Source organism: Hemitrygon akajei, chromosome 6 (genome assembly GCF_048418815.1).
Source record: "Hemitrygon akajei chromosome 6, sHemAka1.3, whole genome shotgun sequence".
Classification (NCBI taxonomy): Eukaryota; Metazoa; Chordata; class Chondrichthyes; order Myliobatiformes; family Dasyatidae; genus Hemitrygon; species Hemitrygon akajei.
The window spans coordinates 96,906,838-96,932,746 of NC_133129.1; the positions used below are offsets into that span (position 1 = coordinate 96,906,838).

Sequence of the window (25,909 nt, forward strand, 5' to 3'; positions counted from 1 at the left end):
GGCTAACAGGAAGGAGTTTAAGAATGAAATTAGGAGAGCCAGAAGGGGCCATGAGAAGGCTTTGGTGGACAGGATTAAGGAAAACCCTAAGGCATTCTACAAGTGTGTGAAGAGCAAGAGGATAAGGAATGAGAAAATAGGACAAATCAAGTGTGACTGGAAAAGTGTGTATGGAACTAGAGGAAATAGAGGAGGTACTTAATGAATACTTTGCTTCAGTATTCACTGTGGAAAAGGATCTTGGCGATTGTAGGGATAACTTGCAGCGGACTGAAAAGCTTCAGCATGTAGATATTAAAGAAGAGGATGTGCTGGAGCTTTTGGAAGGCATCAAGTTGGATAAGTCGCCAGGACCGGATGGGATGTACCCCAGGCTACTGTGGGAGGTGAGGGAGGAGATTGCTGAGCCTCTGGCGATGATCTTTGCATCACCAATGAGGATGGGAGAGGTTCTGGAGGATTGGAGGGTTGCGGATGTTGTTCCCCTTATTCAAGAAAGGGAGTACGGACAGCCCAGGAAATTATAGACCAGTGAGTCTTACCTCAGTGGTTGGTAAGTTGATGGAGAAGATTCTGAGAGGCAGGATTTATGAACATTTGGAGAGGTACATGATTAGGAATAGTCAGCATGGCTTTGTCAAGGGCAGGTCGTGCCTTACGAGCCTGATTGAATTTTTTGGGGATGTGACTAAACACATTGGTGAAGGAAGAGCTGTAGATGTAGTGTATATGGATTTCAGGAAGGCATTTGACAAAGTACACCATGCAGGGCTTATTGAGAAAGTAAGGAGGCATGGGATCCAAGGAGACCTTGCTTTGTGGATCCAGAACTGGCTTGCCCACAGAAGGCAAAGAGTGGTTGTAGATGGGTCATATTCTGCATGGAGGTCGGTGACCAGTGGAGTGCCTCAGGAATCAGTTCTGGGACCCTTACTCTTTGTGATTTTTATAAATGACCTGGATGAGGAAGTGGAGTGATGGGTTAGTAAGTTTGCTGATGACACAAAGGTTGGAGGTGTTGTGGATAGTGTGGAGGGCTGTCAGAGGTTACAACGGGACATTGATAGGATGAAAAACTGGGCTGAGAAGTTCAACCCGGATAAGTGTGAGGTGGTTCATTTTGTAGGTCAAATATGATGGCAGAATATAGTATTAATGGTAAGACTCTTGGCAGTGTGGAGGATCAGAGGGATCTTGGGGTCTGAGTCCATAGGACACTCAAAGCTGCTATGCAGGTTGACTCTGTGGTTAAGAAGGCATATGGTGCATTGGCCTTCATTAATTGTGTGATTGAGTTTAGGAGCCGAGAGGTAATGTTGCAGCTATATAAGATCCTGGTCAGACCCCACTTGGAGTACTGTGCTCAGTTCTGGTTGCCTCACTACAGGAAGGATGTGGAAACCATAGAAAGGGTGCAGAGGAGATTTACAAGGATGTTGCCTGGATTGGGGAGCATGCCTTATGAGAGTAGGTTGAGTGAACTCGGCCTTTTCTCCTTGGAGTGATGGAGGATGAGAGGTGACCTGATAGAGGTGTACAAGATAATGAGAGGCATCGATCGTGCGGATAGTCAGAGGATTTTTCCCAGGGCTGAAATGGCTGGCATGAGAGGACACAGTTTTAAGGTGCTTGGAAGTAGGTACAGAGGAGATATCAGGATTACGTTTTTTACTCAGAGAGTGGTGAGTGTGTGGAATGGGCTGCTGGCAACGGTGGTGGAGGCGGAAACGATAGGGTCTTTTAAGAGACGCCTGAATGGCTACATGGAGTTTAGAAAAATAGAAGGCTATGGGTAAAGCCTAGGTAGTTCTAAGATAGGGATATGTTCGGCATAGCTTTGTGAGCCAAAGGGCCTGTATTGATCTGTAGGTTTTCTATGTTTCTCTGGTGCTTCCTGCTCAATCCCCTCTCCCTTCCCCTTTTCCTAACATGATTCCTCTCTCGTTATCCCTGTCCCACTTACAGTCTACAAAAGAAACCCATATCAGAATCAGGTTTATCATGGAGTTATAGAAAACTACAGCACATAAACAGGCCTTTCAGCCCATCTAGTCCACACCAAACCATTTTATCTGTGTCAGGACCATATCCCTCCATATCCCTCCTAGGCATGAACCTATCCAAACTTCCATTAAACATTGAAATTGCATCCACTACTTGCCCTGGCAGTTCATTCCACACTCTCACCACCCCCTGAGTGAAGAAGTTCCCCCTCATGCTCCCCCTTAAACTTCTCACCTTTCACCCTTAACCCATGACCTCTAGTTGTTGTGCTACCCAACCTCCATGGGAAAAGCCTGCTAGCATTTACCCTGTTTAGACCCCTCATAATTTTCCATACCTCTATCAAATCTCCCCTCCATCTTCTACGTTTCCAGAGAATACAGTCCGGACCTATTCAATCTTATCACTCAGGTCCTCCAGACCCGGCAACATTCTTGGACATTTTCTCCGTCCTCTTTCAATCTTATTTACATCTTTCCTGTGGGTAGGTGATCAAAACATCATAGAATACTCCAAATTGGCCCTACCAACATCTTCCACAAATTCTGCATAACATTCCATCTCCTGGACTTTTTTCTGGCATGATTGGAACGTATTAGCCATATCCTGCCCTGTCAGTTATAGTTCTATTCCTGGAGTCTGGGAAAGTGCCATAGAGGGGGAAGGTCAATTTTCTCCGATGTTCAACCCTTCATTGCACATCTCCCAGGTCCAAGTCCCACTTTAAAGAAACACGCATAGAATGGTGGAGGAACTCAGCAGATCAGACAGCATCCCTGGAGTGGAATAAACAGGTGGGATTTTGGGCAGAGACCCTTCATCAGGACTGGAAAGGAAAGGGAAAGAAGCTGGAAGATGAAGGTGGTGGCGGGATAGGAAGGAGTGAAATCTGGCAGTGATAGGTGATACCAGCCGAGGGGGCAAATTGGGTGAGTGGAGGAGGGAGGAATGAATTGAGAATCTAGGAGGTGAGAGGCAGAAGAGGCAAAGGGTTCATAAATATAAGAAGTTCTGCAGATGCTGGAAGTCCAAAGCAACACAAACAAAATGTTGGAGGAACTCAGTGGGTTAGGCAGCATCTGTGGAAATGAATAAACAGTCGACGTTTCCCACGGAGACTCTTCTTCAGGGCTGAGAAGGAAGGGGGAAGATAACAGAATAACAAGGTGTAGAGAGGGGAAAGAGGTTGTCTGGCAGGTAATCGGTGAAGCCAATCACAAACAGGACAAAATCTGCAGCGGCTGGAAATCCAGGCAACACAGGCAGCATCCAGGAAAAGAGTTCGGTTGACCTTTCATCTGGACTGGAGAAAAAAAGCTGAGGAGTAGATTTTAAAGGCGGGGGGAGAGGAGAGAGAAACATAAGGTGAGAGGTGAAACCTGGCGGGGGAGGGATGAGGTAAAGAGCTGGGAGGCCATGGAAGAAGGATAAAGGGGGAAGAGCACCAGAGGAAGGTGACGGGCATGCAAGGAGATGAGGTGAGAGAGGGGAAAGGGGATGAGAAATGGTGAGGAGGGTTGGGGACATTACCAGAAGTTCGAGAAATCAATGTTCAGGCCATCAGGTTGGAGTCTACCCAGGCAGAATATACCAATTTCTTGAACTTCCAGTAATGCCCCCACCTCTCTCTCCTTCATCATTCCCCACCCACCTTTCCCTCTCTCACCTTGTCCACCCATCCCTCTGGTGCTCCTCCCCCTTTTTCTTTCTTCCATGGCCTCCTGTCTCTTTCCCCAATCAACTCCCCAGCTCTTGACTTCATCCCTTCCCTCACCTACCACCTTGAGCTTCTCTCGCCTCTCTGCCCACCTCAGCTGGGTGAAACCGGGTGGGTGGGAAAAGTCAAGGGCTGGAGAAAAAGGAATTGGTAGGGGAGGAGAGTGGACCAGAGGAGAAGGGGAAGGAGGAGGTGGTAGGCAGGTGAGTGGAGGCAAAAGGTCAGAGTGGGGAATCGAGGAAGGGTGGTGGCTGTAGCAGAAGGGATTTGATTGGAGAACATGGAAAGGGAAGGAGGGGAAAGACAGGGGTGATGGGGCAGGAGAGGAGGAGCGAAGGGGTGAGAGGGGAACCAGAATGAGGAGTGGGAAATGAGAGAAGAGGGATGAGCAGGAATGCCCAGAAGCTGGAGAAATCAGTGTTCAAGCCATCAGGTTGGAAGCTACCCAGATGGAATATGCGGCGTTGCCTGTATCTTAAAGACACGGAGACGTGTCCTTATGGTAAAGAGAGGCAAGATTTTTAGCCAGAACCACACGCGTCCATATCCCAAAAATGCAACGCAAGGTTCTCACGGTCTGCGGGCTGAGGGCATGTGATCTCCACTCTCGGCTAGTCTGAGTTCTGTAACCCACACATTATGCCCGAGGAGCTCAGCGGGTCAGGCAGCATCTGTGGATGGGTACAGCCGACCGGGACTGTACATTCCCCTTTAAGAAGTCGGTATCGCTGAGAAAGTCCCGCATTCTAATGGAGCAGCGTAATACTTCCTTATCCATTCGATGATATAAGGCCTTGTTGCGATTTCCCCGCGCTCTCTGCCGAACGACTTTACTTGGGGAGTCGTGAAACTTTTCAGTGTGTTTGAGAGGAGCTGACCGGGGGAATGGGCAGGTGTGGCCTGCAATTGCGGACAGCCGTCGCTCTGCACCTTCTGGCCATCGCAGTCGGTGAGTGCCCTCCGGCTCTGGTGGAGGTGTGAGTGAGTGAGTGTGAGTGAGGGAGCCCGTGTGGGGGAGTTGAGTGGCTGGAGATGCGTCTCTACCAAACGAGGTGTAAGGTGCTCCTTCCATCCGCTAGCCTTCAGGTCACCCATGGGGGAAGTGTAGCACCTGCTTCGACCCCCGATCAGGGTCACGTGAATCCACAGTATCAGGAGGTGGATGGTCACATGAGCAACAGGTGCCGATCACAATTCCTGGTTATGCGACCACTGACACCAGGCAGACAATCTCTGAAGAGTATTGATAATGGCTGGGGTCACCCGTCTTGTAAAGACACACACTGCCCAGAAGAAGGCAATGGCAAACCACTTCTGTAGAAAAAATTGCCAAGGACAATGACGGTCAAAGACCGTGATCGACCACATCATACTACACGGCGCGTAGTGGAGGAATTCAGGTGTGTGTGGGTTTGTGTGTATAATTGGTGTTGGCGGGGGCGGGGGTCTGTGAGGGGTTACACGGGGAGGGAGGCAGGACCCGGCTGCCCCGTCGGAACAACCGAGTGAGTAACTTTCGGCGGCGACCTGGCTGGGTATTACAGCGGGATAATTTGCAGGAACAACTGGAAAGAAGAGGGAGATTCCCAACATCCTGTACGTGAGAAGAGATGTCGGGCAGGAGGTCAGTAGCCTCAGCTCCCACACCGCCAGGTTCAGGAACAATTATTACCCTACAACCATCAACTCCTGAATCAGCGTGGATAACTTCACTCACTCCAACACAGAACTGATTCCACAAGCGACAGACTCGCTAAGGTTCCACAGCTCACGTTCAGCGTTAGATAGATAGATAGATAGATAAATAGATAGATAGATAGATACTTTATTCATCCCCATGGGGAAATTCAACTTTTTTCCAATGTCCCATACACTTGTTGTAGCAAAACTAATTACATACAATACTTAACTCAGTAAAAAAATATGATATGCATCTAAATCACTATCTCAAAATGCATTAATAATAGCTTTTAAAAAGTTCTTAAGTCCTGGCGGTAGAATTGTAAAGCCTAATGGCATTGGGGAGTATTGACCTCTTCATCCTGTCTGAGGAGCATTTCATTTTCCTTTTCGCATTCCATACAGTTCTTTTTTTTGCATGTTGGTGGTTAGTCTTGAAACCTTTCGAATGTTGAAAGGCTTAGACAGAGTAGATGTGGAAAGGATGTTTCCCATGGTGGGAGGGTTTAGGACAAGAGGGCACAGCCTCAGGATAGAGGGGTGCCCTTTCAAAACAGAGATGTGGGAGAAATTTCTTTAACCAAAGAGTGATGAATTTGTGGAATTTGTTGCCACAGGCAGCCGTGGAGGCCGGGTCATTGGGTATATTTAAGGCAGAGATTGATAGGTTCTTGATTGGACACGGCATCAAAGGTTACGGAGAGAAGGTCGGGGAGTGGGATTGAGGAAGAGATGGAGAAAAGGAACAGCTATGAATGAATGGCGGAACAGACTCGATGGGCCAAATGGCCTAATTCTGCTCTTATGTCTTATGGTCTTGTCAGTATGCAATTGTGCGTTGTTTAAAAAAAACACACAATATTTCTCGAGATAGAGCACAGAACAGACCATGCCCAGCAACCCGTGATTTAACCCCCGCCGAGTCACGGGACAATTTACAATGACCAATCCACCTACCAACGGGTACATCTTCGGACTGTGGGAGGAAACGCGCGCGGTCACAGGGAGAACGTACAGGTAGCGCCGGGAATTTGCCTGTACTGTAAAGCGTTGTGTTAACCACTACACATCATTGACTGGATTGCAATTCTCTCTTCTACTGTGAATGTCAGCAAGAAACGAATCTCGTACTTTGATGATAAATTAACTTTGACAGAGTGTGCAGAGCAAAGATAGGCTACAATGGGTTATACCTCCCTGGTTAACTTTTTGGCCAGATACATATGGCCTTAAATTTCTCTTGGCTATTTGCTTCGTTAAATCTGAATTTGATTTTTTTTTCTGAGAAGTCTCCCCAGGGATTTTAGTTGGAACAGAGATAACCCAAACAACAAATTACTCTCTGTGACAGGCTCGCAAACTGGGATTAACTCCCCTCTCTCCGAGCCCACACAGTCTCCAGAAGCTGGGGACAGGCGGCGGTGGAGGAGGTCGCCCGGGGTCGGGACGAGGTTTTAGGACAGATGTCGCCCTGTGTCCACAGCTGGACAGATGCTCATGCGGTCTTGAGTCGGCGGCGCAACATACTCGTTCGTTGAGTGTTTCAGTAGCCTGCGTCTTTGCATCAGACTTGTTGAACAGGAAGGAAGGCTGGGAAATTCTGAGGGACCGTATCAGATAAATGAAGCAAAGAAAAACATACTTTAAGTTTCTCTTAAGTTTCTTGGGAGTTATGAAATCCTGATGGTTCGACATTTGGGTCACCGAGACCCGGTTTCGGGCTGGGTAGTGGAATGCCCCTCTTGCGGCATGTGGGAATTCAGAACGACCTCCAACATCCCTGACGACCACCAATGCGAGGAGTGCATCCAGCTGCAGCTTCTAACACACCGCGTTACGGAGTTGGAGCTGGAACTGGATGAACTCCGGATCATTCGGGAGGCTGAAGGGTGATAGACAGGGCATATAGAGAGGTAGTTACACCCGAGGTGCAGGACACAGGAAACTGGGTGACAGTCAGGAAGGGGAAAGGGGTTGAGAACCCGGTGACCATCCCCCTCAGCAGCGGTGTACCATTGGATGCTTTCGGGGGCTGACCTAACAGAGGAAAGTCATAGTGGTCGGGTCTCTGGCACAGAGGCTACCTCTGTGACTCAGAAGAGGGGAGAAGGGGCACATTGTGATGATGGGGGATTCCTTAGTTAGGGGAAAGAACAGGAGGTTCCGTGGGCAAGAACGAAATTCTCGGACGGTATGATGCCTCCCTGGTGGATCCAGGTGATCTCAGATCGAGTCCTCGGCGTTATTAAGCGGGAGGGTGAACAGCCAGAAGTCACGGTCCACGTGCCAATGACATGGGGAGGATGAGTGACGAGGTTCTGCATAGGAAGTTACGTGCTAAGTTACAAGGGCAGGATCTCCAGGGTTGTGACCTCAGGATTGCTACCCGTGCCCCCATGCTAGTGTGGTCAGAACTATGAAGATTATACAGAATATGTGGCTAAGGAGTTGATGTGGGAGGGAGGGTACAAAATTTTTGGATCACTGGGCTCTCTTCCAGGGAAGGTGGGACCTGTGCAGATGGGACAGTTTGTACCTGAACTGGAGGGGGAGTAATATCCTAGCAGGAAGGTTTCTTAATACTGCACGGTGGGGTTTAAACTGGACTTGCAGGGTGATGGGAACCAGAGTGCCAGAACAGATTGTGGAGACAGATGTTGGTAAGACCTCAGACAAAATTAGGAATCACAAGGTTAAACAAGGTGCTACAAAATCAAAAAGAGTGAATACAGGATGGAGGGTGTTGAATGTGCGCAGTGTATGGAATTAAAGTAGATGAATTTGCAGCACAGCTACAGATTGGCAGGAATGGTGTTGTCAGCATCACTGAATCATGTCTGAAAGATTATAGATGGGAGCTTAATGTCCAAGGGTACACGTTATATCAAAAGGACAGGCAAGCAAATAAAGGGGACAGCATTGCTCTGTTGGTAAAAACTGAAATCAAATCATTAGATAGATAGGGTCAGAAGGTGTTGAATCATTGTGGATAGAGCTAAGGAACTGCAAGGGTAAAAAGACCTGATGGGAATTGTATACAGACCCCAAACAGTAGTAAGAGTTTGGTCTACAAATTACAACAGGAGATGGAAAATACATGCCAAAAGACCAATGTTACAATGGTCATGGGGGACTTCAGTTTGCAGGTAGATTGGGAAAACTGGGTTGGTGCTGGAATACAGGAGGGGGAATTTCTAAGAGATAGGATTTCAGAGCAACTCATGGTTGGGCCCACTTGAGGATTAGCTATTCTGGGTTGGGTGTTGTGCAATGAACCAGAATTGATTAGAGTGCTTAAGAACCCTCAGGGGAAAGTGAATTCACCCTGAAATCTGAGAAGAAGCTAAAGTCGGAGGTATGAGTAGAGTAAAGGAAATTACAGAGACATGAGGGAAATGTCGGCCAGCACTGACTGGTAAGTAACACGGGCAGGGATGAGGGCAGAGCAGCAACAGCTGGAATTTCTGGAAGCAATTTGGAAGGCACAGGATATATATCTCCCAAAGAGGGAGAAACATTTTAAAGGAAAGGTGACACAACCCTGGCTAACAAGAAAACCCAAAGCCAAAGAGAGGGCATATAATAGAGCAAAAATGAGTGGGAAGTTAGAGGATTGGGAAGTTTTTAAAATCCAACAGAAGGCAACTAAAAAGTCATTAACAAGGTTAAGAATATGAAAGTCAGCTAGCCAATAATATTAAAGAGGATACCAAAAACTTTTTCAGATATATAAAGTGTAAAAGAGAGGTGAGAGTGAATATCAGTGGAAAACAATGCTGGAAAGGTAGTAGGCAGGGAACAATGAAATGGCAGAAGAACTGAATAAGTTCCAGGTGTCAGGGGCATGAAGTGTGTGAAGTTACCATAACTACAGAGCAGGCTCTTTGGAAACTGAGAGGTCTGAAGGTAGATCAGTCATCTGGATTAGATGGTGTCTCCCCTGAGTTCTGAAAAAGATGGCTGAAGAGATCGTGGAGGCATTAGTAATGATCTTTCAAGAATCACTAAATTCTGGAATGGTTCCGGAAGACTGGAAAATTGCAAATGTCACTCCACTCTTCAAGAAGGGAGAGAGGCAGAAGAAAGCCAGTTAGTCTGATCACAGTGGATGGGAAGATTTTTGAGTCGACTATTGTAGATGAGGTCTCAGGGTACTTGGAGGCACATGATAAAATAGGCTGTAGTCAGCAAAGTTTCTTCAAGGGAAATCTTGCCTGAAAATCTGTTGAAATTCTTTGAAGAAATAACAAGCAGGATAGACAAAGGAGAATCGATTGATGTTGTGCATTTGGATTTTCAGAAGGCCTTCGATAAGGTGCCACACATGAGGCTGCTTCACAAGCTATGAGCCCATGGTATTACAGGGAAGATTCTAGCATTGATAAAGCAGTGGCTGATTGGCAGGAGGTGGAGTGGGAATAAAGTGAGCCTTTTCTGTGTGGCTGCCAGTGACTAGTGGTGTTCCACAGGGATCTGTGTTGGCACTGATTATATTTACATTATATGACAATGATTTGGATGATGGAATTGATGAGTTTGTTGCAGTTTGCAAACGATAAGAAGATGGGTGGAGGGGCAGGTAGTTTTCAGGAATTAGAGAGGCTACAGAAGCACTTAGATAGGTTAGGAGAATGGGCAAAGAAATGGCAGATGGAATACAGTGTCAGGAAGTATATGGTCATGCACTTTGGTAGAAGAAATGTACTATTTTCTAAATGGACAGAAAATACAAAGCACTGAGGTGCAAAGGGACTTGGGAGTTCTTTTGCAGGATTCCCTAAAGGTTCATTTGCAGGTTGAGTCTGTGGTGATGAAGCCAAATGCAATGTTAGGATTCATTTCAAGAGGACGACTACATGAAGGCAAGGATGTGATGAGACTTTGTAAAGCTCTGGTGAGGCCTCACTTGGAGTATTGTGAGTAGCTTTGGACCCCTTATCTGAGAAAGGATGTGCTGAAGATGGAGAAGGTTTAAAGGAGGTTCAATAAGATAATTTCATAAGACATAGGAGCAGAAATAGGCTATTTGGCCCATCGAGTCTGCTCCGCCATTCAATCATGGCTGATTCTTTTTTTCCCCTCCTCAGCCCCAATCCCGGCCCTCTCCACGTAACCTTTGATGCCATGTTCAACCAAGAACCTATCAATCTCTGCCTCATATACAACCAACGACCTGGCCTCCACAGCTGCCTGCGGTAATAAATTCCACAAATTTACCACCGTCTGCCTAAAGAAATTTCTCCACATCTCTGTTTTAAATGGACACCCTTCTATCCTGAGTCCTAGACTCCCCCATCATGGGAAACATCCTTTCCACATCTACTCTGCAGACTTTTCAATGAGATCCTCCCTCATCCTTCCAAATTCCAGCAAGCACAGTCCCAGAGCTATCAAACATTCCTCGTACGATAACTCATTCCTGGAATCATCCTTGTGAACCCTCTCCAATGCCAGCACATCTTTTCTCAGATGAAGAGTCCAAAATATTCACAATACTCAAGGTGAGACCTCACCAGTGCCTTATAAAGCCTCAGCATCACATCCTTACTCTTGAAATGAATGCTAACATGCCACTTGCTTTCCCCACCACCGACTCAATCTACAAGTTAAACTTTAGGGTGTTCTGCACAAATTTTTGGATTTTCTCCGCATTTAGAAAATAGACTGCACATTTATTTCTACTACCAAAGTGCATGACCTTGCATTTTCCAACATTATATTTCATCTGTCACTTTCTTGCCCATTCTCCTAATCTGTCTTAGTCCTTCTGCATCCTACCTATTTCCTCAGCACTATCTGCCTCTCCACCAATCTTCGTATCATCTTCAAACTTGGCAACAAAACCACCTATTCCATCATCTAAATCATTTATATACAGCATAAAAGAAATGGCCCCAACACCAAGCCCTGTGGAGTACCACTAGTCACTGGCAGCCAACCAGAAAAGGATCCTTTTATTCCCACTCGCTGCCTCCTACCATCAACCAATGCTCTAACCATGTTAGTAACTTTCCTGTAATACCATGAGCTCATAACTTGTAGCCTCATGTATGGCACCTTGTCAAAAGCCTCCTGAAAGTCCAAATATACAACATCCACTACATCCCCTTTATCTATCCTACATGAAATCTCCTCAAATAATTCCACAGGTTTGTCAGGCAAGATATTCCCTGAAGGAAACCATGCTGCCTTTGTCCTAATTTGTCTTGTGTCACCAACTACTCCATAACCTCATCCCTAACAATTGATTCCAGCATCTTCCCAACCACTGAGTTCTGGCTAACTGCTCTATACTTTCCTTTCTGCTGGCTTTCTCCCTTCTTAAAGAGTGGAGTGACATTTTCAATTTGCACCATGCCAGAGTCCAATGATTTTTGAAAGATCATTTTAATGCCTCCACAATCTCTACTGCTACCTCTTTTAGAACCCTAGGGTGCAGTTCCTCTGGTCCGGGTGACTTATGTACCTTTAGGTCTTTCAGCTTTTTGTGCACCTTCTCCCTTGTAACAGTATCTGCACGCACTTCTCTTCCCTCACACACTACAACATCTGGCACACTGCTAGTGTCTTCCACAGTGAAGACTGATGCAAAATACTCATTTAGTTTGTCAGCCATCTCCTTGTTGCCTGTTATTTCTCTGGCCTCATTTTCTACCAGTCCTATATCCATTCTCATCTCTTTTATTTTTTTGCATACAAGGAAAAAGCTTTTACTCTCCACTTTGATATTGTTTGCGAGCTTGCTTTCATATTTCATCTTTTCCCTCTTAATGGTTCTTTTAGTTGCTGTCTATAGGTTTTTAAAAGCTTCCCAATCCTCTGTCTTTCCACTAATTCTTCATTTGTTGTATGCCATTTCTTTTGCTTGTCCTTGTCAGCCATGGTTGCACCATTTTGCCATTTGAGTATTTCTTTGATTTTGGAATACATCTATCCTGCACCTTCCCCATTTTTCCCGGAAACTGAAGTGATTGCTGCTCTGCTGACATCCCTGTCAGTATCTCCTTCCAGTTTACTTTGGCCAACTCCTCTCTCATACCACTGTAATTTCCTTTACTCCATTGAAATACTGCTACATCAGACTTTCTCCCTATCAGGTTTCAAGTTGAACTCAATCATATTGTGATTACTGCCTCCTAAGGGTTTTTTTTAACTTTAATCTCCCTAATCGCCTCCGGTTCATTACTCAACGCCCAATCCCCTAGTAGGCTCAACAACAAACTGCTCTAAAAAGCCAACTCGTAGGCATTCAACAAACTCACTCCCTTGAGATCCATTTTCAACCTGATTTTCCCAATCGACGTGCATGTTAAAATCTTCCATGACTACCATAATATTGCCCTTTTGACTTGCCATTTCTATTTCCTGTTGTAATCTGTGATCCACATCCCAGCTATTATTGGGAGGCCTGTGTATAACTGCCATCAGGGTCCTTTTACCCTTGCAGTTTCTTAACTCAACCCACAAGGATTCCCACATCTTCCAACATTGTCATATTTTTCTACTGATTTGATGCCATTCTTTACCAGCAGAGCCACACCACCCCCTCAGCCTACCTTCCTATCCCCCCAATATAATGTGTAACCATGGACATTCAGTGCCCACTACAACCATCCTTCAGCCATGATGCAGTGATGGCCACATCATGCCTGACAATCTGTAATAGTGCAACAAGATCACTCATCTTATTTCTTACACTCCAAGTGCTGAGATATAATACTTTGAATACTTTATTTGCTACCCTTTGTGATTCTGCATCTCTAATATACTGATACTCACCCTGCTGGCTGCAATTATGTCCTATCTCATGCCTGCCCTTCCGACAGTCTGACTGCACGCTATCTTTGCTTATTTACCATCTGCCCTTTCCTAAGTCCCTTCATTCTGGTTCCTTTCCCCCCCTGCCAAATTAGTTTAAACCCTCACCAACAGCTCTAACAAACCTGCCCACGAGAATATTGGTCCCCCTTGGGTTGGGTGCAACCTGTCACTTTTGAACAGGTCCTGCCTCCCCAGACAGGATCCGAATGACCCAATTCCAGGATTGAACGGCTTGTCACGTGCAGAGTGATGACGGCTCTGGGCCTGTCTTCACTCGAATTCAGAAGAATGAGGGGTGACCTCACTGAAACCCATCAAATGGTGAAAGGCCTTGATAGAGTGGATGTGGAGAGAATGTTTCCTATGATGGGAGAGTCTGACCAGAGGACACAGCCTCAGAATAGAGGGACGTTCTTTTAGAACGGAAATGAGGAAGAATTTCTTCAGCTGAGAGTTGTGACTCTGCAATTCCTTGCAACAGGCAGCTGAGGAAGCCAAGTATTTATGTACATTTAAGGCAGACGTTGATAGATTTTTGATTGCTCTGGGCATGAAGGGATATGGGGGGGAAATAGGAGATGGGAGTGAAAGAAAGATTGGATCAGCCATAATGAAATGGCAGAGCAGACTCGATGGGCCAAATGGCCTAAATCTACTCTATATCTTATGGTCAAATGGTTATCCAAACATCATTTCAACCCCATTCCCCACTCTCCCTTTAACCCCACCGAGACCCCGTTTCTCACTCTCCCTTTAAACCCACCGGGACCCCATTCCCCACTCTCCCTTTAAACCCACCGGGACCCCCGTTTCCCACTCTCCCTTGAAACCCACAGAGACCCCGTTTCCCACTCTCCCTTGAAACCCACCGGGACCTCGTTCCCCGCTCTCCCTTTAAACCCACCGGGACCCCGTTCCCCGCTCTCCCTTTAAACCCACCGGGACCCCGTTCCCCGCTCTCCCTTTAAACCCACCGGGACCCCGTTCCCTGCTATCCTTTTAAACCCACCGGGACCCCGAGTGACAGGTGATCTCTGAGAGATCACAGTACAAAGAGTGAGAACAACACAAAGGAACTCTAAATATGATTAGGAATAGTCAGCAAACACAAGGAAATCTGCAGATGCTGGAAATTCAAGCAACACACACAAAATGCTGGTGGAACGCAGCAGGCCAGGCAGCATCTATAAGGAGAAACGCTGTCGACGTTTTGGGCCGAGACCCTTCATCAGGAATAGTCAGCATGGCCTAGTGAAAAGCAGGTTGTGCCTTACAAGCCTGATCCAGAACTGGCTTGCCCACAGAAGGCAAAGAGTGGTTGTAGATGGGTCATATTCTGCATGGAGGTCGGTGACCAGTAGTGTGACTCAGGGATCTGTTCTGGGACCCCTACTCTTCGTGATTTTTATAAATGACCTGGATGAGGAAGTGGAGGGATGGGTTAGTAAGTTTGCTGATGACACAAAGGTTGGGGGTGTTGTGGACAGTGTGGAGGGCTGTCAGAGGTTAAAATGGGACATTGATAGGATGCAAAACTGGACTGAGAAGTGGCAGATAGAGATTAACCCAGATAAGTGTGAGGTGGTTAATTCTGGTCGGTCAAATATGATGGCAGAATATAGTATTAATGGTAAGACTCTTGGCAGTGTGGAGGATCAGAGGGATCTTGGGGTCCGAGTCCATCAGACACTTAAAGCTGCTACGCAGGTTGACTCTGTGGTTAAGAGGGCGTACTGTGCACCGGCCTTCATCAATCGTGGGATTGAGTTTAGGAACCGAGAGGTAATGTTGCAGCTATATAGGATCCTGGTCAGACCCCACTTGGAGTACTGTGCTCAATTCTGGTTGCTTCACTATAGGAAGGATGTAGAAACCATAGAAAGGGTGCAGAGGAGATTTACAAGGATGTTGCCTGGATTGGGGAGCATGCCTTATGAGAATACGTTGAGTGAACTCAGCCTTTTCTCCTTGGAGTGACAGAGGATGAGAGGTGACCTGATAGAGGTGTACAAGATAATGAGAGGCATTGATCGTGTGGATAGTCAGAGGCTTTTCCCTAGGGCTGAAATGGCTAGCACAAGAAGGCACAGGTTCAAGATACTTCAAAGTAGGTACAGAGGAGATATCAGGAGTAAGTTTTTTACGCAGAGTGGTGAGCGCGTAGAATGGGCTGCCGGCAACGGTGGTGGAGGCGGATATGATAGGGTCTTTTAAGAGACTCCTGAACAGGTACATTGTGCTCAGAAAAATAGAGGGCTGTGGGCAACTCGAGGTAATTTCTAAGGTTGGGATAGCTTTGTGGGCCGAAGGGCCTGTATTGTGTTGATGTTTCTATGTTTCTAAATGATTAATGACTGTTATTTAACAACAATGAACCTATTCTCTCTTTTGCCTGTTACACTGCTGGCGTTTGGGGCAGCAGCGAAGGTCCTCCATCTCCAGCGGTGTTCAGGGCTTCCTTCATCACGTCAGTAGCTTCCCCTCGGTTTTCACTATTGTCGGCCTTGGAAGTCCCGGATGGAGACTCGGGAATACCATCACACTCGGATGCAGAAGGATCCTTCATTGTTGTTGCCATAACAGTTTTGTTTTACCAGTCAGGGTTGTTAGCCCTGAGCTGAACCCCCAAACCTGGAGCACTGGTGGACCACCTCTACCCTTTGACCTGTTTGGCATGGGTGACCCTACCAAGAGCCAAAGCATAAAGCCCTGACTCCAGCCAACATCGCTCTCTGGGTCATTGAGGCACACAAGCCTCCAAACCACGAGAAGGTTGTGGTCCTCTTGGAAGTGACCAATTCAGGTGCTCCAAAACCCTCAGAGCCAACGCTCTCTGGCTCTCTGCACAAGCACAAAGAGCTTGTTGCAAGGAGGCTGAGGGGTGACCATATAGATGTACATAAAATCATGAGGGGGCACGGACAGGGTGAATGCTTATTGTTACGTACCCCGTAACTGGGTCACTTACCAGCAAAGATAGAGCGGTCTGTTGAAGTCTGATGGTACTATTTTTAAAAGTCTATTGATAAAGGGGCACAAAAATAAGATTAATACAAACATTCAGATAATATACGTCATCAATACTCAATCTAAAAGCGCGGGTATAATAATAATCAATAAGAAATAGCTCTATCATTGTCTAGGGGATACTGTATTGTCCGATGGAAAAATAAAAGTCACTCAGTTCATTCAAGCTGCAGCTCTTTGGGTTTAAGAGAGACGGTTTTAAACTTGCTCGGGTCTTTTATGCGGCCAATCCGTTGAGTCGGGGGAGTTGCTCCCCGTTGTTAGTTCACAGCCGTTTCCGTGGTACCAGCCACCAGTCCCAGGCAATGGAACTGAATGCACGTGGCTTCCTTCAAATGGCTTCCCGCTATTCCGGGATCACTAGCGTTTCTTCTGGTGTGTCTGAGGGGCCGTTCCTACAGCCCCTCTTTTATCCTGACTTGCAGGGTCGTAGATGTCAATCAGGTTGGGGGATGATGCAATCTCTCCCCTTCACCCAGCCCACTTTGCCCGAGGGCTCTCACGTAGCATAGGGTCTCAATCCACAAATGTGTCTCCAAGAGACAATGGCCATGTCTCGTGACTTTACATCGCCGGGGAACGAGGCATTCTGCACGTCTCTCTCTCATTTCCTGGGTCCCCTGACCCAACCCAATAGTGATCTTGCCATTCTCACAAAGGAGGGGGCTGCGGGCATAACATTATCACCTTAGAACTGGTGTCAATGGCCCCTCTGTAGGTGTCCATGGCATAAAAAAGGTTGGGAACCCCTGCGTTTAGAATATAGAATTAGAACATTACAGGCCCTTCATCTGACTTTATTTTTAACCTGCTCTTAGATCAATATAAACCTCTCCTCCTACACAATCCTTGAACAACCTAAAGGGCAGAGGTTTCAGTTGAGAGGTGAGAAGATTAATAAGAACCAGAGGGCGGTGAGTATGTGGAACAGAGGAAGTGGTTGAGGCAGATTCCTTAGCAAAATTTAAAAAGTACTTGCACAAGTAGAGGGATAGGAAAGGGGGCATACAGGCAAATGGCTGAGGCAGGTACGTTAACATTGGACAGGTACATGGATAAGGAAGGGTTTAGCATGGGGGATCCCAGCCTAGGGTCCCCAGATATCTCAGTTAATAATATTGGTCCATGCGATTAAGAAAGTTGGGAACCCCTGGTTTTGAGGGATAGGGGCCAAATGGGATTAGTTTAGATGGGCATCTTGGTTTCCATGGATTGCTTGGGCCGAATGGCCTGTTTGCATGCTGTGAGCCTCCATGGGACGAAAGCTGAACATTGACGGCTCCTCGGTAGAGATCATTAAGAGCACCAAGTTTCTTGGTGTTCACCTGGCGAAGAATCTCACCTGGTCCCTCAACACCAGCTCCACAGCAAAGAAAGCCCAGCAGCATCTCTACTTTCTGCGAAGGCGGAGGAAAGTCCATCTCCCACCCCCCATCCTCATCACATTCTACAGGGGTTGTATTGAGAGCATCCTGAGCAGCTGCATCACTGCCTGGTTCGGAAATCGCACCATATTAGATCGCAAGACCCTGCATCGGATAGTGAGGTCAGCTGAAAAAATCATCTCTTCCCGCTATCATGGACATTTACACTACACGCTGCATCCACGAAGCAAATAGCATTATGAAGGACCCCACGCACCCCTCGTACAATCTCTTCTCCCTCCTGCTGTCTGGGAAAGGCACCGAAGCATTCGGGCTCTCACGACCAGACTATGTAACAGTTTCTTCCCCCAAGCTATCAGACTCCTCAATACCCAGAGCCTGGACTGACACCAACTTACTGTCTTGTGTATTATTTATTGTAATGCCTGTACTGTTTTGTGCACTTTATGCAGTCCTGGGTAGGTCTGTAGTCCAGTGTAGTTGTTGTTCTTTTTTCTCTGTGTTGTTTTTTTACGTAGTTCAGTCTAGTTTTTGTATTGTGTCATGTAACACCATGGTCCTGAAAAACGTTGTCTCATTTTTACTATGCACTGTACCAGCAGTTACGGTTGAAATGACAATAAAAGTGACTTGACTTGACTTTACAGACCTACACAGACTGAAAGGGAAGAAGGGAGATTCCCCCCCCCCCCCCCACCCCAGTCACTCCAGAATGAGGTCCAGTGGTGAGAGGGGGAAGGCTAATCATAGAATTGTGTGCAGACAAATGGACTGCATTGACACATTTTCTTTTGGACTTTTGTCTTTCAGAAATCGTGGGTGACAGGGCCTCGAATCGTATTTCCTCCTGCTGTTCTGAATACAACAAAGAGATCCCCAAGGCATTCTTCTGCCAGTTTAAGAGTTATACCTTAACAGAGAGATGCTTTAAGAAAGACGGGGCAGTACTGTGAGTATCACCCCAAATAGTCATGCGTATCAGGTCCAGGGAGTGTCCGGGGTCACTTTGCCCGTACTTGCATCGTATCCCTGTGCAGCCTAAACCACGAGTTCCCATGGACCTGGACCTCGGTTGGTGGAAGGGGTCTGTGGCAACCCCGTTCTAACCCTTTTCTATCCATGACCTATGGCTAAACATGGTTAATGTACCTGCCTCAACCACTTCCTTTGCCATATACGCACCACTCTCTGGGTGAAAAGGTTGCCCCTCTCATCTTAAACTTATTCCTTCTAGTTTTTGACCCCTGCAAATTGGAAGCGGGCTGAACATACTCACCCGGTTTGTGCCCCTCCTGATCTTAAATGCCTCGGTGAGGTCGCCCCTCCGTTTCCTCCCCAGCCATGTCCTATGATGTGCGCGATCACGGTATTTCCATGAACAAGACTGTTCTTGGCAAACCTTTCTACAGAAGTGGTTTGTCATTGCCTTCTTCTGGTCAGTGTCTTTACAAGACTGCTGACCCCGGCCATTATCAATACTCTTCAGAGATTGTCTGCCTGGTGTCAGTGGTCACATAACTAGGACTTGTGATCTGCACCGGCTGCTCGTACGACCCTCCACCACCCGCTCCCGTGGCTTCACGTGACCCAGATTGGGGTTGGGGGGGGAGGGTCTATGCAGGCGTTACACCTCGCCCAAGGGTGACCTGCAAGCTTGCAGAGGGAAGGAACACTTCACGTCACCTTTGGTGGAGATGTATCTCCACCCCACCACCCATCAGCTCCAAGAAATAAAGTCCCAAGCTTCCCAAGTTTTCTACCATAATTCAGTCACTCAAGTCCTCACAAATCTTCTCTGCACTCTTCTAGTTTAATTATGTCTTTCCTGTAACAGAGTGACCAAAAATGTACAACACAATACTCCAAGTGAGGTCCCACCAATGCCTTGTACAACCACAATATAACCTCCCTACTATTCTGAGTGCTCTGGCCTATGTCAGACCACACTGGAGCACCATGCACAGTTCCCATCTCCATATCCCTGGGTCAAACCACACTGGAGCACCGTGCACAGTTCCCATCTCCATATCCCTGGGTCAGACCACACTGGAGCACCGTGCACAGTTCCCATCTCCATATCCCTGGGTCAGACCACACTGGAGCACCGTGCACAGTTCCCATCTCCATATCCCTGGGTCAGACCACACTGGAGCACCGTGCACAGTTCCCATCTCCATATCCCTGGGTCAGACCACACTGGAGCACCGTGCACAGTTCCAATCTCCATATTCCTGAGCTAGACCACACCAGGATCACTGTGCACAGATTTAAGCTCTGTACATCTGGGTTGGGTAACAGTAGCTTCCAGCAGTCACCTTCGTCTTTGCCACTCTTGGCTTTGTCCACTCAACGTGTCTGTGCCAGGAACTAACTAACCCTTGCCTTGAAGACTCTCTAGTCTCTTTTTTCCCCCCGCTTCTCAATTCCTTGAATCTGTTCCAGATTTGTTACCAAGTCCTTGAGACTAGTCTGTGCTGATCCTCAGAAGAACTGGGTGAAGCAGCTTCGACAGTTTATCGATAGAAAAGGCAAGTACCTCCCTCCCTCCCTCCGTGGGTGCGTGTCTGTAAAGGGAGAGGGTTTACTGGAAAACGGAGGCGGTGGGTTCACTGACTTTGCACGCACGTGGCACAGATCTGAGGCTACTCTGCCCTCCGAGCTTCCTATTTGCAGTGAGCCGAGTCCGTCACGCAGTCTCACTTCCCTTCCACGCTTCCCACCGCCTCTGTAAAACTGCCGGCGTAATGAGAGTCCCTCACCCTCTTCCTCCAGTTCGGCATAAGATCCTAAAGCCTGAAAGCATGTGGTCATTTTAATTTAGCAATACAGCATGGAGTAGCCCCTTCTGCCCCTTCAAGCCATGCTACCCCAGCAACCACTGACAACACCAATTAACCCTAACCTAATCACGGGACAGTTGACAATGACCAATTGAGCTACCCAGTACGTCTTTGGACTGTGGGAAGGAACTGGAGAAAGCCCTCCCATTCCATATGGAGGACATACAGAGACTCTTTGCAGACTGGCGTTGGAATTGAATTCCGAGCTTGGGAACGCCCAAACTGCGTTAGCGTTGCACTAACTGTTACGCTACCGTGGTGCCCAATGTGCCTCCTTCCTGAGACATGCCACCAGGCTCAAGGACAGCTTCTACCCCGCTGTTATCAGACCCATGAATGAACATCACAAAGAGAAAAGATGAACTCTTCATCTCCCAGCCTACCTCACTGTGGCCTTTACACCGTATCTGTCTGCCTGCAGTGCACCTTCTCTGCAGGTACAAACAGCACTAGTTTCTCCTTCAGTCTTCCTTCTAACTGCCTCGATGTTCTTGTGTCTGGATGGCATGCAAACAAAAGATTCTCACTCTCTGTTTCTCTCTGTCTTTCATGCACTCAACCTCTCTCTCTCTCCATCTCTCCGTCTTTGCCTCTTTCTTTTTCAATTCTTTCTCTCACTCTCTTAAACACATGGGATTCTGCAGATGCTAGAAATCCAGAACAACACACACAGAGTGCTGGAGGAGTACAGCAGGTCAGGCAGTGGACGTTTTGGGCCGAGGACCTTGGTCAGGAACCTCCCTCTTCAGGATCAGAATCTGCTTCTGAGTCCCCCTCGCGCTCTCTTCCATTCTCCCTCTCTTGAGAGGCGGATGAGAGGGAGCAGGGGGTGATCTCTCAGGAGATACAGACTGTACCATTGAGTGGTTCTCCAGCTTGTGCCCTGGGGTATGTGAACATGGGATGGGAGGGGTAATGAGGTGTGGGGTCACTTTGTGCAATATGGATTGATCTGCTGCACAGCACACAGGGTTGACATTTGTGCCAAAATGTTACAGTGAAATGCAAGAAAAAACCGAAGAATCCTTCAGTTAGCAGGAGAGTGGATTCACCAACTCTTAAAATCTCAAGGTCAACTGAAAGGAACCATGGGAGCAGCGGAACTACCACCACTACGACCATCCATTCTCCTAATCCTTCCTCCACTGACCATACCAACATGGCTGTCCTTTACGCAGATCCTTCCATCATTGGTCAACATGGTCATCAATACCACAGATCCAACATGGCCATCAATACCACAGATCCTTCCACTGACCTTCCCAACATGGCTGTTCATGCAATGGATCTTTTCACCAATGAACTTCCCAACACAGCCAGCCATTCCACACATGATTCCATCACTGACCCTCCCAACATTGCAATTCATTCTACACATCCTTCCACCACCGATTCCACATATCCTTCCACCGCTGATACTGTCAATGTGGTCTTCCATTCCATGCACCCTCCTCTCACTGACCTTCCCAACATGGCCAAACAGTCAATTCATCTTCCTACCACTGACCTTCCCAACATGTCCATCCATTCCACGCACCCTTCTCCCACTGACTTTCCCAACATGGCCAAACAGCCAATTCATCTTCCTACCACTGACATTCCCAACATGGCCATCAATTCCACGCACCTGCCTCTCACTGACTTTCCCAACATGACCAAACAGTCAATTCATCTTCCTACCACTGACCTTCCCAACATGGCCATCCATTCCACGCACCCTTCTCTCACCGACCTTCCCAACATGTCTATCCATTCCACACACCCTTCTCCCACTGACTTTCCCAACATGACCAAACAGCCAATTCATCTTCCTACCATTGACCTTCCCAACATGGCCAAACAGCCAATTCATCTTCCTACCACTGACATTCCCAACATGGCCATCCATTCCACGCATCCTTCTCCCACTGACCTTCCCAACATGGCCAAACAGCCAATTCATCTTCCTACCACTGACATTCCCAACATGGCCATCCATTCCACGCATCCTTCTCCCACTGACCTTCCCAACATGACCAAACAGCCAATTCATCTTCCTACCACTGACATTCCCAACATGGCCATCCATTCCACACACCCTTCTCCCACTGACTTTCCCAACATGACCAAACAGCCAATTCATCTTCCTACCACTGACATTCCCAACATGGCCATCCATTCCACGCATCCTTCTCCCACTGACCTTCCCAACATGGCCATCCATTCCACGCACCCTTCTCCCACCGACCTTCCCAACATGACCAAACAGCCAATTAATCTTCCTACCGCTGACCTTCCCAACATGGCCACCCATTCCACATATCCTTCCATCACTGGCCCTCCCAACAGAAACTCAAGAAATGGACCAGCTGAGGAGGAGAAAAGAAGGCCTGCAGTCCTACCAGAAACAGGTGTGGATCAGAACCTGAGCATGTCTGTTGGGGAGGGTTTTTGTGGGGGAGCGTGTCTGTAGTTGAGCAGAGGGGTCATTTGAGACCACGTCTAGAGACCTTTAGCTGAATAGCCTGTACAAATCTTTGACAGTCTCTTAAGACATAGTAAAGGTGCAGTAGGTGAACAGGATGAGAGCAGCACTTGTTGAGAGCAGTGGTGAGGAGGGTGTTTATCAATGAAAGACATAAAATTGGGTCTCACTGTCACCTGGAGTGGCCTGGGTTCATTCTAAGAGGACTAGAATATAGAGGATGCAATGCTGAGGCCTCATGATGCATTAGCCAGACCGCACTTGGAGTACTGTGAGCTGTTTCGGGCCCTTAATCTCAGAGAGGATGTGTTGGCATTGGAGAGGGTTCAGAGGAGATTCACGAGAATGACCCCAGGAATGAAAGGGTTAACATATGAGAACTGTTTGAAGGCTCTGGGCCTGGGCTCACTGGAATTTAGAAAAATGAGAGGGGGTCTCATTTTTGAAACCCATTGAATATTGAAAGGCCTAAATAGAGTGGATTTGGAGAGGAGGTTTCCGATAGTGGGGGAGTCTTGGAGCAGAGGGAACAGCCTCAGAATAGAAGGGTGTTCATTTAGGACAGAAGGTGAGGAACCTGTGGAATTTGTTGCCACAGACGACTGTGGAGGCCAAGTTGTTGGGAATATTTAAAGTGGAGGTTGATGGGTTGTTGATCCATCAGGGTGTCTAAGTTTACAGGGAGAAGGCAGGAGAATGGGGTTGAGAGGAGAATGAATGATGGAATGGCAGAGCAGACTCAATGGGCCGAATGGCATAATTGATGGACAGAGGGGAGGAATAGGAGGCTGAGGAGCCGGTTTGATGAGTGTCTGCCTGTCCTCAGTTACAGGACGCCTGGACCTCACCATGGCTGTACCGCATGGTACAGAGGGCTCTGGTCACGGGTGGAACACGTCAGGGAGAGGAGCGCAGTACCACTCGCACTTACGAGGAGAGGAGTTGGGAGACCAGGAGCCAACTTCCAGTCGGATCTGGGACAAGGTTGCATTGATGATCGTGCTGACCATTGGCGTGGTGACCACGGTCCTCCTCGTCTACTTACTCTGTCGGAGGAAAGGCAAGTCTCCTGCACACATCCCGTCAGAGCACAAGGCACCAGGGAGGGGCATTTGGCCCATTGACCTCTGCCTTTCCCGATCATACCACCTGATCCTCAAAACGCACCCCCCCCCCCTCAATTTCAGCCTCGACGGTGCCCTGGGAGGAGAGAATTAGACAGTCAGACAGCACAGAAACAAGCTCCTCAGCCCAACTCATGCGCTGTGTTCATTTGAGGCTGTCCCTTTAGCTCACGTTTGCTCCACATTCCTACCCAGGTCCATCGGCCCATCTGGACCATTCCAACCAATAATCCACCCAGCCTGGCCCAATATGCCCTGGATCGGCCCATATCCCTCTGAAGATTCACTGTTCTGCTATCGTCTAAATGCTGTTGGTGCGCCTTCTGCCGTGGCGAGAGGCCAAGGTGAGGACGGTAAGGAGCCGAGTGTCCGAGACTAGAATCGAGACACTGAGACGAGAACAGCGTTCTTGACTAGACGCAAGACAAGGGTCCCAATAAGACGGAAATCACAGTTGAGCTGATGATTGAGCACTCAGTTCAGGAGCTCTTTAAATATTAAAATCCGAGCGCCTAAACGTGGCCGCTAGTTAGTGGAGCAGGGCTGAATCCCTAAAGAGGTCAAGCCAGCTGTCCAGACTCTGGAGAATTGCAGCGTCTGAACCCAGGAAGCTGGTGAGGTTGGGTGTGTAACGGGGGGCCCTGGGGAGTTTCAACAGCCTCAACCACTTCGCCCAGCAGCTTGTTCTATGTAGTCAGCACTCTCAGAACAACTTTTCTAATCTCTTCCCTTTCAGCTAAGATGTGCCCCTGTTCCCTTTCCCTGGGATAAAGACTGTGTGCATTTGCCCTTTCTCAGCCCCTCGTGGTATAATAATGTCTACAAGGTCATCAATTCCCTCAGTTCCCTATGCTGCAAAGAGTGAAGTCGCAGCTGGTCAATACTCTCTCTGCCAAGTCCTAGCAATGTCCGTGAATCTATTTCCAGTTTTGATGAAGTCTGTCACTTAAAGAGGCACCCCCGGGGAACCCTTGTAAATACTGACACACTCCCCAGGGAACCCCTGTAAATACTGACACACTCCCCAGGGAACCCCTGTAAATACTGACACACTCCCCGGGGAACCCCTGTAAATACTGACACACTCCCTGGGACCCCCTGTAAATACTGACACCCTCCCTAGGGCCCCCTGTAAATACTGACACCCTCCCCCGGGACACCCTGTAAATACTGACACCCTCCCTAGGGCCCCCTGTAAATACTGACACACTCCCTGGGACCCCCTGTAAATACTGACACACACCCCCGGGACACCCTGTAAATACTGACACCCTCCCTAGGGCCCCCTGTAAATACTGACACATTCCCTGGGACCCCCTGTAAATACTGACACACTCCCCGGGACACCCTGTAAATACTGACACCCTCCCCGGGGAACCCCTGTAAATACTGACACCCTCCCTGAGACACACTATAAATAATGACACCCTCCCCAGGGAACCCCTGTAAATACTGACACCCTCCCTAGGGCCCCCTGTAAATACTGACACACTCCCTGAGACACACTATAAATACTGACACACTCCCTGGGAACCCCTGTAAATACTGACACACTTCCCGGGAACCCCTGTAAATACTGACACACTCCCCGGGACCCCTGTAAATACTGACACACTTCTCGGGACCCCTGTAAATACTGACACACTTCCCGGGAACCCCTGTAAATACTGACACACTCCCCGGGAACCCCTGTAAATACTGACAAACTCCCCGGGACCCCTGTAAATACTGACACACTTCCCGGGAACCCCTGTAAATACTGACACACTTCCCGGGACCCCTGTAAATAATGACACACTTCCCGGGAACCTCTGTAAATACTGATACACTCCCTAGGGCCCCTGTAA

At 47.9% G+C, this 25,909-nt stretch overlaps 1 protein-coding gene across 1 annotated transcript in view; it reads left to right on the forward strand.

Annotated features, from left to right (window-relative positions):
* Window positions 1–4,376: 4,376 nt before the first annotated feature.
* Window positions 4,377–25,909, forward strand: part of LOC140729324 (uncharacterized) — a 44,221-nt gene continuing 22,688 nt past the window's right edge. Inside the window, exons 1-5 of the mRNA XM_073048953.1 lie at window positions 4,377–4,670; window positions 18,445–18,583; window positions 20,077–20,162; window positions 21,473–22,864; window positions 23,765–23,998. Of these exons, the coding sequence (XP_072905054.1) occupies window positions 4,607–4,670; window positions 18,445–18,583; window positions 20,077–20,162; window positions 21,473–22,864; window positions 23,765–23,998 (1,915 nt within the window). The 5' untranslated portion in view covers window positions 4,377–4,606. The remainder of the gene's footprint in view (window positions 4,671–18,444; window positions 18,584–20,076; window positions 20,163–21,472; window positions 22,865–23,764; window positions 23,999–25,909) is intronic.